This window comes from Macrobrachium nipponense, chromosome 35, assembly GCF_015104395.2.
Source record: "Macrobrachium nipponense isolate FS-2020 chromosome 35, ASM1510439v2, whole genome shotgun sequence".
Taxonomy (NCBI): Eukaryota; Metazoa; Arthropoda; class Malacostraca; order Decapoda; family Palaemonidae; genus Macrobrachium; species Macrobrachium nipponense.
Genome location: NC_061096.1, coordinates 33719744 through 33732828, shown reverse-complemented (window position 1 = coordinate 33732828; position 13085 = coordinate 33719744). Strand labels below are relative to the sequence as shown.

At 38.3% G+C, this 13085-nt stretch overlaps 1 protein-coding gene across 2 annotated transcripts in view; it reads right to left on the bottom strand.

Annotated features, from left to right (window-relative positions):
* Nucleotides 1-12546, bottom strand: part of LOC135208570 (glycine receptor subunit beta-like) — a 75009-nt gene extending 62463 nt beyond the window's left edge. For both annotated transcript variants that reach the window (XM_064240898.1, XM_064240903.1), the window contains exon 1: nucleotides 11979-12546. In XM_064240898.1, the coding sequence (XP_064096968.1) occupies nucleotides 11979-12049 (71 nt within the window). In that variant the 5' untranslated portion in view covers nucleotides 12050-12546. The remainder of the gene's footprint in view (nucleotides 1-11978) is intronic.
* Between the last annotated feature and the right edge of the window lie 539 nt (nucleotides 12547-13085).

Genomic DNA, 13085 nt, shown 5'->3' with positions numbered 1-13085 from the left:
CACATCAAACATTCGGAAGACTTTTGTCACAAATTCAGAGAAGCACATATACCACTTCACAACATAAAACTTTTAAGCCTTGACGTAGACTCCCTATTCACAAAAGTACCAGTACAGGACGTTCTTCAGTTTTTAAGGGAAAAATTATCCCCCTATTCAGATCATTTCCCTTTGGCACTTGACAAAATAATAAAGTTAGTTGAATTATGTGCATCTAATAACGTATTTTCATTCGGGGAATCATTCTACAAGCAAAAATTCGGGTGTAGTATGGGTAGTCCTTTAAGTCCTATTTTAGCCAATCTGTACATGGAATACTTTGAAACTACAGTAATAAATGCAATAAAACCCAAAAACATGCTGTGGATGAGATACGTGGATGACATACTAAACATTTTGGGGATAACTAAGTTTGTGGGGTAATTTTAATGAATTCCTCTCAAAATTAAACGCATTAGTGCCCAGCATCAAATTTAAAGTTGAATGGGAAACAGACAACAAAATTCCTTTTCTTGATGTTTTAATAATCAGAGGAACGACAGAATACAAATACCATATACAGAAAACCAACGTTCTCACTTTCATATATTCACTACTTTAGCTATCATGACAATACTATCAAGATAGGTCTAGCTAGCAACCTGTTCTTAAGAGCCTTACGAATTTGTTCCCCAGATTTCCTGGAAAAAGAATTTGAACTAATTCGCAAGCAACTTTCATCTTTAAAGTATCCTGACCATATAATTGAGAAAGCAATTCAAAAGCAAACGTAATTTTCTACCGACCCCCTAAAGACAGACCAGAGACACACCCAACAATAAAATAAAAATTCCCCACCTGGAGACGATTAAGAGAGTAACTCACACCCTTGGGAAATCCAACCCTTTTGCATTTACCTACCCAAATACCTTAGCCAAATCCCTGATTAACGTCCAACAAAAGACATCGCCCAAAGACTCTGGGGTATATGAGATCCCATGCCAGGACTGTGACCAATCTTACATCGGATTTACAGGTAAATCACTTCCCCAGAGATTAATACAACACAAACGGTCAGTTAGGTATGGACAACAGAACTCAGCTATTTTCAACCATATAAATGAACATAACCATAGAATAAACTGGAATATGTCACGTGTAATTTATAGCAGCAACTGCCGGTACAAGAGTCAAATGATGGAATCGGCCTTAATAAAAGAGAAGCAGGTAATGAACATCTCAAAAGGGAATTGGACATCGGACATCGTCGACGCAGTGTTCATTCAACCAACGCTTAAGAAGATTAAAGGAAGATTATCAGCGGGGGTGCCTATTAAATTGGCTTACTTGTGGACGAATCTCTTGGTATAAATACCACCTTTTCTGTAAACTTTTCTCATTCATATACCTGAAGAGAGAGACAGCAGTCTGAAATATAGTACTTTTCTCTCTACATTTTGGTGTTTTTATGGGCTCCTTTTATTAGATATATTATATATATTATATATATATATATATATATATATATATATATATATATATATATTATATATATATATATAGTATATATATATATATATATCACCAAGGAAGTAGTAGGGAAAGGCATCCTCATCCTTTAAAAGTTATTTAAATGCCGACGTTTCGCGACAAATTCCAAGTCGCATTTTCAAGGCTAAAAATATATAAAATTAGCGAATATTAATACTCAATTTGGTTTAATTTATTATAAAAATGTAATGGCAACAGCTTTCAATAAAGTAAAGAGTTAAAATTACACACTACCTTCAAAGGCAAACAAATTACAAGAACAGGGCTTCACTAAAATCTTAAAAACACCTACCTATACGAAAGACAGAGTACGGCTAACAAATATAAGTAAAAACAGGGGGAGGCAAACCAGCTGCCCAAACTATGCTATGAGCAATTTTACAGAGGACGTTTGGGTGTTTAACGATGGTCAGTCTTTTTAATAATTATAGATTCTAAGATAGTCAGGTCTTTGTTGTTCCGCAGTTGGCCCAAGATAGAAAAATCCTTGGAATTGGTCGCGAAACGTCGGCATTTAAATAAACTTTTAAAGGATGAGGATGCCTTTCCCAACTACTTCCTTCGTGATATATCTTCTTTGAGCTCCTGCTCCGACCCGTGCAACTTTTCGTAAGATTTCTATTCATCTCCAAGGTCTGCACCATTGCACTTTGCATGGTCGACGTGGCTTTCGAAGTCAAATTTTCAGTGAATTGAACGTCTTGTCTGTTGTGCTTTCTTTGAATCCATAAAGTCGGTTTGTCCAGTATCAACGACTTTCACAACTTTGTACAATTTGTACAAAACAGTGAAATTGGTTTTTGCTTTCGTATCTCACAAATGGGAGCACTTGTTCATGAAGATCTTGCAACCCCCAGAGAAATCAAGTGGTCGATTTGACAGCGTAGGTTTTGTGTTTGTATCTCGTGCTGTTTTCGAATTTCTTTTTTAATTGGAGCTGTGACATGCTGCTTTTATTTGTATACAGACGACCCTTGCAATTTGAGAGTGAGTGATCGTTTGCAATAAGAGCCAGAATACAAACATTTGTTGGTTTCCAGTTTTCACTATGACAAATTTTCAAAACAATTCAAAAGGATATAGAATTTAAGTATATATTTTGCCAACTTGCCTTTGGAGTTCAGTGCATTAGCTGCTGGACTGCTTTAAACCTCTTGGGAAAAAGTTTTATTCTATGCATAAAAGGTAAACGTTTCATAAAGATTCCTGTAGTGCTTCGTCAAGCGAATATGCCTATATCAAATACAATTTTTGATCGTTTATAATTGCTGATTCTGGTCGCTTTTCAATTGATATATATATATCATATATATATATTATATACCCATATATATATATATATAATATATATAGTATATATATATATATATATATATGTATAGAATATATATATATATATATATATATAGTATATATATATATATATATGTACATATGCTGCATACTTATATATATGTATACATATGCATATGTATATATATTTGTATATATATATATATGTATACATGTGCATATGTATATATATTTGCGTGTATGTGTGTATATATATATATATATATATATATATATATATATATATATATATATATATATATATATATATATATATGTATATTTATATATATATATATATATATACATATATATATACATATATATGATATATAGATGTGTGTGTGTGTGTATACACAAAGATTTTAAGCCATAAATATCGTCTGATGTCGAATTCATTATACCATGGGGATAACTTACCCTTAAAGGGAATTATGACAGATAAGGGATTTTATCCGGCCAGGATTCGAACCGTGGCCTGGCTTTGAAATAATGATGCACAGTGACTTTGACCACCGAATCGGATTGATACAGATTTATTATTTTGACTAAGCGAATATTATTCAGTAACGGATTCATGTATCACTAAACTTAAGAGAAGAGAATTTATTGATGGATTTATGCTACCCGTTGAACTTATTTTTTCAACGATAGGTCGGATAACGGCCAAAAAAAAAAAAAAAAAAAAAAAAAATGCTGGTGTAGAGTCGAAAAAGTCATAATTGTGTATTGTTCAAGTTAGCCAAGTTTATCGCATGATTGTTAATCAGTAGAGTTTGTCAGAGTGAAATATTTTTAAAGGGATTGGGCACAGTTTTCCGTGTCGAAAATGATGACAATAGTTGCAAGTCCACAGTAATATAGCATGTGAGCTTGTGGTCTAATGGATATTAAAAGCTTCCGAACCTTGTGCTAGGTTCATCTTCACTCAAGTGATGAACCTAGCACAAGGTTTAAAGGTTGTTAGAGTGAAGTGGTTTGTCTAGGAAGGAATTAATCGCAAGTTGTATTGCATGCCTTAGATGCCCGTCTCTTCATTTCACTTTTCCTCGCGTCTCGTTTATGCCATTAGAGCGGAATAGCCTGAGATATGACGGAAGGTGCCATTCAAATTGTTACAATATCGGGTTGTGTAGCAGGGCTTCAATAAGAGTGATTCGCTCCTCCCTCAGAAAATGGGGAAAGGAAAAATGGTTAAGATAGGCTCCAGACATCATATGATTAACGGTGCCTTTTTAGCATTTGTTAGATTTGTGCAATTTGCAGCCGACAGTCACAAGTTTCGCACCTCAGTGGCGTGGTCGGTATGGTGTTGAGGTACCACCTCGGTGACCGCGAGTTCGATTCTCGGGCATTCTATTGAGGTGTGAGAGATGTGTATTTCTGGTAATAGAAGTTCACTCTCGACGTGGTTCGGAAGTCCCGTAAAGCCGTTGGCCCCGTTGCTGAATAACCACTGGTTCTATGCAACTTATAAACACCATGCAAACAAACAGTAACAAGTTTCCGTAAAAAAAATTTAACGCAAGCGGGAAGTGACTGGAAGTTGTTCGATTTGCTGACTATTTGATAAATATGTGCCAGTTTTCAACTGTTTTTGTTAATATTTTAGATGCCAGGAAAACGCTTGGCTGATTGCTACGACGGAACTATCGAGTCCTGCCTCACTTTCAACGCCCGTACAATTCATGAGTTGCAACATGACCATATGCTCGCGGTAAATGGGTTGTTTACATTGTGTAGGTATTAAGACCATGTTGGGCGGGAGCTGTGCTCCTTTTATGTCAACAAACCGAGAATGACTACTTTCCAAGGTAAGGCAAGGAGGTACAGTTGAATTCAGCTTTATATACCTTCATATTGATCTCAAGTCTGGACAGAAGAGAGAGTCATTACAGTTTACCTGACCTGCTTAACCTGCGTAATTTGTATACGTGTACAATTACAAGTCATACACTTGATGTTTTTTTTTTTTTTAGGCCTACACGGGTTATGTCTTGCTAACGATGGACACCTTTCTTTGTTAGTACTTTTGGTGTCGATCTCTGGTACGTATGGAGTTGTGCTTTTTTTGAGAAGTTCATATTATTATACTTTGCAAGTAGATGATGGCTAGGTAGCATCTGATGTTTTGATTTTTCGAATCAAAGCATAGTTGGCGGGCAATGTTTACTTATATATATATATATATATATATATATATATATATATATATATATATATATATATTATATACGTATATATATTATATATATACATAATATACATGTATGCATATTTTATTTATATATGTAAATGTCGTGTGTGTATATTATTATATATATATATATATATATATATATATATATATATATGTATGTATGTATGTATGTATATAATGATGTATGTATATAATATGCATACATGCGCCCCCTAATAAACTTGTTTGCACGTGAATACGGAACAAAAGGTGGCCAACAGATATTGATATTTGACAATGGACCGTGATCGCAACCACAGCCAGGTCTGTACGTCAGTCCCGCCTTGTATCTGGAGTTTTGTTCAGCAGAAGTTGTTGGGCTCGTCAACGGCAACGATTTCTGTTGAAAGACAGACAGGACATGTGGCCCTACTAATTTCGGCGCCAGAACCCGTGCCATACCCGATGCGTATACGAGATGAAAGAGATGCCGAAGTGTTCTAAATGAACACACTGGCAATGACAGGAGTAATTGATCATTGGTTTGATATGATAAACTTGTATCGCCACAGCAGCTACGGTTATTGGCTGCGGGTACAGCAGGCTCTCTCTCTCTCTTCTCTCTCTCTCTCTCTCTCTCTCTCTCTCTCCAAGTCAATGAGCCAAATTTATTATTAGGGTCCTGGGTTTCTTAGACAGCCATTCGCCTTTGTCGGTCTCTCCATTAATTAAGAGAATAACCTCACATGCCAAGTCTATCTTTGAATTGATTTCGTTCAGTTATTTTATTTTACGCTATCTTAATTACCAGTTACTAGCAAACTTATGTATACAGAAATTATGTATGAAAATTCGTAAAGTAACCAGCCCCGTTTCATGGGCAGAACCAGCTCCGTCTCAGGGAACCCCTTCTCGCCTACACCCACTTCGGAGGGGGCGAGGGGTGGGGGAAGTTGGATAAAATCCCATTATAAACCATCTTGGGCGTCCCACCATAACCCTGCCAAGTTTCATGCCCATCGGACCAGCCGTTAGGCCGTGATGGAATGACAGACGGACGGACATACATTACGCCCGTTATAGTAAGATAAGACCGCTTGGTCCAGATAGCTTTTAAGGGGTATTTTAGTATCGTAAACCATGAAGGAAAATTCAAGTTTCTCTCGGATTTTCTTTATTGGTGGTGAATCCAGGACTCGGAAGAACCAGTCAGATTCTGTTTTTTTTCTTTTTTTCTTTTTTTTTTTAGTTTACCTTCAGAAGAAAAAAAGTATAATGTTTTCCCCTCATAATTCTTTTCATTACACCTTCAGTGATGACAAGATGCTTTCCCAACTGTCCAGTAACATTGCTCCAAAACGCAATAAATAAAGCATGGACGACCAAGTTGTGCTCACTCCATGAGCAGTAATGCTCGATGGAACAGTTCATCTTCACATCATTAACTCGCAGCCTCAAAAATGAACAACAACGAAGTAAAGTTTAACTTAATTTACGGGAAATTGACGAAGGGTCACGCGACACCGATATGGAATATAAACGGCAGTTATTGTAGCCTCAGTAATGAATGCATTGGTTGACTGGATAATTGATTATATTGATAATTGAGGGCGCTGTTGTCACTGGGTAAATGAAGACTTTGGGGGTGGGGTGGGGGGGTGGGGGGGGGGGGGGGGGGGGGGGGTTGGGGGGCGGTTGGAGGACAAAAGCTGATGAGTGACAAAGAGATGGTGACGTTGTTATTTTTGGTGTACTTTAATGGTTAAAAAAAAGAATCATTAATAAGATTGATTTAAATTCTCTCTCTCTCTCTCTCTCTCTTTTCATACGCGTAAAAGGACGCATGCATATACAAAGACCATTCCTGACACGTAATCGTAAATATCAGTTATCATATTTCTTTGGAATAATTTAATAGATTTTGTCTCGGATCACGTAATGATTTTGCTTTGTTCATACCATGAAAGAGAGGGTATATACAGATTCGGAAACGTTTTCTTTCTCACTTACATAAATATACAGTTACTACGTATACTAACGGGAAATGAAAAATTTGGCCATTAACGTTTTGCTGCAGAAACTTCCTTTTAATTCACTTAATCTCTGAATTTCGTGTTGAGGCTATGCTACGTCGAACTGTAGCGGAACATGAACGGCCATATTTTACATGTCTTGCTATACGTAATTGTATATTAATTTTCGTAAAATGAGATATAAGCTTATATCGACTGTGCTTTACATATTTCTGTCAAATTCTGGTTCTTTAGTTCGAATTGATATCGTGTAAAATTTGCAAACGTTAGCCATTATACATTCCATTCATGATCCGTGTTTTTACCCCGCAAGTTGTATTCCCCTCCATCTTCAGCTGCACTCTCTCTTCACAGAAATATTATAACAGCCACGGCTGAATAACACACCTCTCTCTCTCTCGGCACCGTTTTACGCACAACGTTCTTCTTCCTGTCTACATATTTTAACCCCAACTTCGCTCCCATCATCACTACTTTTAATCACGCTAAAAAAAGATCTTCAGTGCTCTTCTCATTACATTTCCGTCACTAATCCTAAAGTTTTTCTTTTAACTCCCACTTAATCCACATACACCTTCTTCCTTTTGCCCTTACTGCATCTCAGATGAATGTTTCAAAACCAAAAAATCGATGAAACAGCCTTTTTGTTTAAACCAACACTGTTCTTCCTATGTATAACCATCTGTCTTCCTTTCACGATGGGACTCCTACCGTACACCTTCCTTGGCATACTATTATACCTCTATAATTCTTACAGTCGCCTTAATGACCTTTACATATCTTAATAAAAAGGAACACTTATTCTTCTCATCCGTTCTTTTGGAATCTTTCCCTCACCCAGATGTACTTTACACACTGTGGTCAGCCACTCTGTCACACTTTCATCACCATTCTATACTATTTCGTTGAAATCCAGTCAAATCCTGATGTCATCTCAATCTCCAACCCCTAGATTACCCTCATCCTAAAAAGTCATGTTACAAGACACTCTCAAGCTTACACTAACCCCCTCTACTCTTGTCATTGAGCTTTGCCTCTTCCTTCCACCACGTATAACTAAACGTCCTACCACTTACTCCATCGACCTATGACTGCATTCTCTTTGCAAAGCATCTCTCCGGTTATCCATGAGCTCATTAACCTTTCTCTCTGCATTCACTTTTATTTAGAGCAAGTTCTTATTCTTCTTAAAGTACTTCATCGCGTTCAGCAGGATATGGTTAGTAATTGTGTGTGCTTGTTTTTTTGCTACCTAGCTTCCTTCTTGTCTGTATGTACACGATCTCATCTATCATGTGATTGCATTACAGTAGTCTCTTGTATTTCCTGCACTAACCCACTCATTCCTACATCCTATCACTGTGTAAATATTATATATATATTATATATATATTATATATTATATGTATATATAATATATGTATATATAACCTATATGATATATATATAATATATTATATATATATATATACATATAATATCTATTATATATACACATATATATTATCTTTGCCTCTTAGGCTTCATCATTCAAAGGACCTCTGTGGAATTCAACCACTCGTTATATTTTTTATGTGCTTTGCCTTCCACAGATCACCACTCATCGCCAGCTTCCCTTCTCAAATAGTTCTTATCCTAGTAGGGGGTGTAGGTCTTCCAACTCTTCTGGTGCCCACAGGAGCCCAGAAGACACTGTCACACACCATTCTCTCTCGGGTTGTCCGAAGGACATTCCCAAGCCTTCTTTATACCCCTTCCATCATTATATAATATACTGAAACTACTCCCTTAATTTTAGTATATGTGCGAATGTATAGTAAAATTAAGGAAGTAAATTCAGTAGTTGATCAAGATACACACTTACACACACACACACACACACACACACACACACACACACACACACACATATATATATATATATATATATATATATATATATATATATATATATATTATGTAACGTATTTATACGTCATTTTCCCTTTTAAGGGTTAACTCCTGTTGCTGTTAATCAATGGACGTTGATAGTATGCATGTGTATATGTGTGTTCGTGTGTACGTGTCTGAGAAATGGAAATAACCCAGAAGCTGCCGTGGGAAAGAGTCCGTTAATCCGTAACCATCACATCGGATAAATTGTGAGCGGTAATGGAAAATACAGCGAAGGTGACCGTTCCATTACAAACCGCCCAGAATTCATTGACCTCTTTCTTCAGCGACCAATAATACCATTTCTTTGGAAAGAAGTATTTTCTGGAAAGCGGAATTGATTGGTAAAAGACACGAAGAGACGTGAAATTCATTTGCTCGCTATAGAAAGTTAAGATACAAGAATTTAACTAAAGGTGTTCGTGCAATATGAATTTGGCGTATTTACTGGTTTCGTTGCTTGACATGAGAACATTTACTTTCTTTAGCTTTCCTCCTCTGCTGCAGTGACTTTCAGCGGTTACTTGGGGACTTCCATTTCCTCGTCATGGAACTATGTTGTTGCCAGTTTAGAGGCTCTTGTATCTGACGTTAAATTAAAGATGTTTGTTGGAGTTTGCAATCATGATGTGATATGTAGTAACTAATGTTTGTGGGTGATGCACGGTTGGCCGGTGATAGTGAAGAAAAGTGGTGGACTGGTGAAATTTTATAAGGTTGCAAAGGAGTTGTGAAAGTAAACCGAAGTTGTAGAGCTAAAGCGATGGATATTTGTGAAGGGCTCAAGAACTTGAAAAGTGGAGTATTACTGGTATTAGTACGTAAATGTTAAGGATGATGATGATGGTGGTGAAAATAAAGAGGGAAATAACTCAAAGAATAAGGAAAACAAAGATGGTAGCAGGAGTGCTGCAAAAGTCGCAAAGAAAAGAATAGTTAAACTGAAAATGAAATTTTTCCAAGCATATGTGGAGAAGAGGGTTTGGGAAGTTAAAGATTCGATGTGGAAGTTGCAGAAGGTAATGTGTGGACAGAGATTTCAAATTTGTGAGAAGTGGAATGTGTTTCGTGATATGTAGATGTGAGAGAGTGTTAGGCTTTATGTACAAGTTGGCCAGAGATGCGGGAAGCCAGAGAATTGGCAGGGTATGGAGCTCTGAAATTGTGGGTTGGGGATAGTGAAGAAAAACACCTGAACCTGATGAAAGAAAACTAATAATGAAAGTAATCTAGATTAAGGTTCTGGGGGGGAAAATGGAAACCAGAAAGATGGAAAAACAGAATAGAATCTAATATCGCTAGGTAAACATACCTTGCTTAAAACATACTGCTGCTTAGAGGCGTGTTAGATTCGAGAACTCAGGAGAGTGATTGACTGGATATAATAATGACTGTGCTTCTTAAACAAGTAAGAGCACTTCAGCAATAACAGGAGTTAGCAGAGACATTAACCTTCTGTAGAACACTATGGACACAAACAACCTCCTGATTGAAAGAATTATCTTCCTCTAAAAAGATGCAAAATACTGGAACAGCTCCTTAAGAAGCAAGAATCGATGTCTTCCGCCCTCAGGCCAAGAATATATATAAGACGTTTCTATAGTAATGAAGCCCCCGGTTTGAAGGAGGGGGAGGCGCTGCCGTCAGTGCACCTCACGGGGTGCACTGTAAGTATTACTATAGGTTCTTTGCAGCGTCCCTTTGGCACCCCTAGCTGTAACCCCTTTCATTCTTTTTGCCGTACCTCCTTTCGTATTATCTTTCTTCCATCTTGCTTTCCACCCTCCTAACAATTATTTCATATTGCAGCTGTGAGGTTCCTCCAGCTACTCTCAGTTTCCTTTCCAGCGTTGGATGACCTCTTGGGTCCCAGTGCCCGGCCTTTGGCTTAATGTTTATTTCATATTTCATAGGGATGAAACAAGAGAGTTGCAGAATCTTATTTTCTTTTCAATGCTGTAAGCGTAGTGATTGTTAGTTAAGCAACGCCAAACCTAGGTTATTGTATTGATTGATTGCACTGGAGCTTTTCTTGTTAAAATGGAAGGGTGTGCGCCTTTCTTGTAGGAAGAGATCCGTAGCACCAGGCGACAGCAACATAGCCCCGAGGCAATTCTACCTCGACAAGTAGGCATGGAGGACTGTTATATGCGCTTCAATGTAATTGACTTATTTTGACCACAGAAACTTCCCGCAAACTCGTGATTTCAGAGGTTTCGTCTATCAGAGTGTGGATGAAGGGACCGAATAAAATAAGAACTCAAGTTATCGTTCTAAAGAAACAAGGTGAAGGATGTTATACTGACGAACTAACCTAGGAAAAGATCTTTCAGTGTTGCGTTTTAGTTTCTGAAAATCGTAATTTGAGTTTAAACCTCAGATGATGTACAGTGACTCATTTAAGTTCATGGATGTTGTCTCCGGGCATAAAGCCAAATTCCATCCAACCCTTTTCTGGACAACAGGTCTGTATAGTGGCGTAAGATGGGCACACACCGAAAAAACTTTATACAGCAGAGTTAGGTAGCTGAACATTTGGCCCAGGCACCTGTCATCCAGAAAGGGGCGAAATGGAAATCCTCTCAAACACCCGGACATCCATGAACTTATGAGTGAGTGTACATTCGAGCGCGTGGCTGTCCGATTCATAAACGGGATCCCTTAGTGAAAATGAAATAACTCTACAATTGCTAAGTGTTTAGTTTGTATTGATACCTCCTGATAGGTCAATGTTGATACCCTCCTGAGGGTTTATCGACAGTTACTCGGAACGTTTGGCTAGGTGAAACAGTTTATAATTACGCGCCTTAGTTTGCATGCAATGGTTAATCAGCCACGCAGCTGCCAAATCACTTACCTACGCCCTATTTTGCAGGGGCGTAGAAAGTGCCAATGCCCTCCTGTAGGTATATATGAGCCCTATCTACAGTTGCCTTTTCAGTGCGACCCCGAACCGACACTTTAGTACTTACCTTGCGTACTGCATGACTGCCAGTGTGATGCTGCTGAAGAGAGTCCGAGTTCCGTAAGGTTTCATCAGCATTTTGGCTCGCGTCGGATAGTCTCACTAGCTTTTGCAAGTTTGTTTTTCTGAATGTCTTCGTCTTCCTCTTCTTTTTCTTCTTTTATCCTCATAAGGAATTGATGGAAGACCATGATTTTCCAGATTTCATCGTTGAGCGGAGCAAACACTTTCTTTGGCATTTACCGGTCATCATTTCCCGTTGCTTTCATCGCAGCGTAATGAGAGGTCAGCGCTCCGTGGCTCTTCCATAATTGAGCTACTATTATGCACTAAGGAACTTCTCCGGCACACTGAGCGAAGAACCAAGATGCCCAATCTAATTTGCGCAAGACATCTCCCACGTTTCCTGCTTATTTCTACTTCCCCCCCTTTTTGTTTTTCCTCGGAACCGACGCTCAGTCACCCAAATGGTGAGTGACAATGTTCGAGCGGTAACTGGGCACTAACGAGAGAGAGAAACGAGAGGAGGAGGAGGAGGAGAGTCACAAATGGCCGACTCGGTCCTAACGTCTCTGCTTCCCTTTCCAATCTGCGAGAGGCAACACGGCTGCCATCTGCCTGCTTCTATGGGGAGCAGCGGATTTCGGGTGGGATGGGGTACGGGGTTGTGGGGGGGGGGGGTGTGGTGGGGGGGGGGGCCTGGTTTCCTACCATGAGGTCCGTACCTTAGTCAATCACGTTATACGTCACTTACTTGACATGAGTCAATTCCTTTTTCTCGCTCATGTCGATCTCTCGATTTGTATTTACTCGTGCCAAGCAGCCAGGAAACTTTTGCCACGTGATGAATTAGGTGTTGATAAATATTGTGTCTTTGCCTTATTTACTAAGAATCGTAGGGTCCGGACAACTCGTAAGTACTCATGAACCTTGCGTTATCTCACTCCAATTACAGGGAAGAACGGGGAGATAAAATGAAAGCAGAAGAAAAAATGCTACTGTTGGTAGCAGTAATATTCTGATTAACTTTTCGAATAATTTGTAGTTAAGAATTTTCTTCTCCATCAAAAAATGTAATTCCAGTGAAACGACAGAGATGATTTCCGCCTCATTT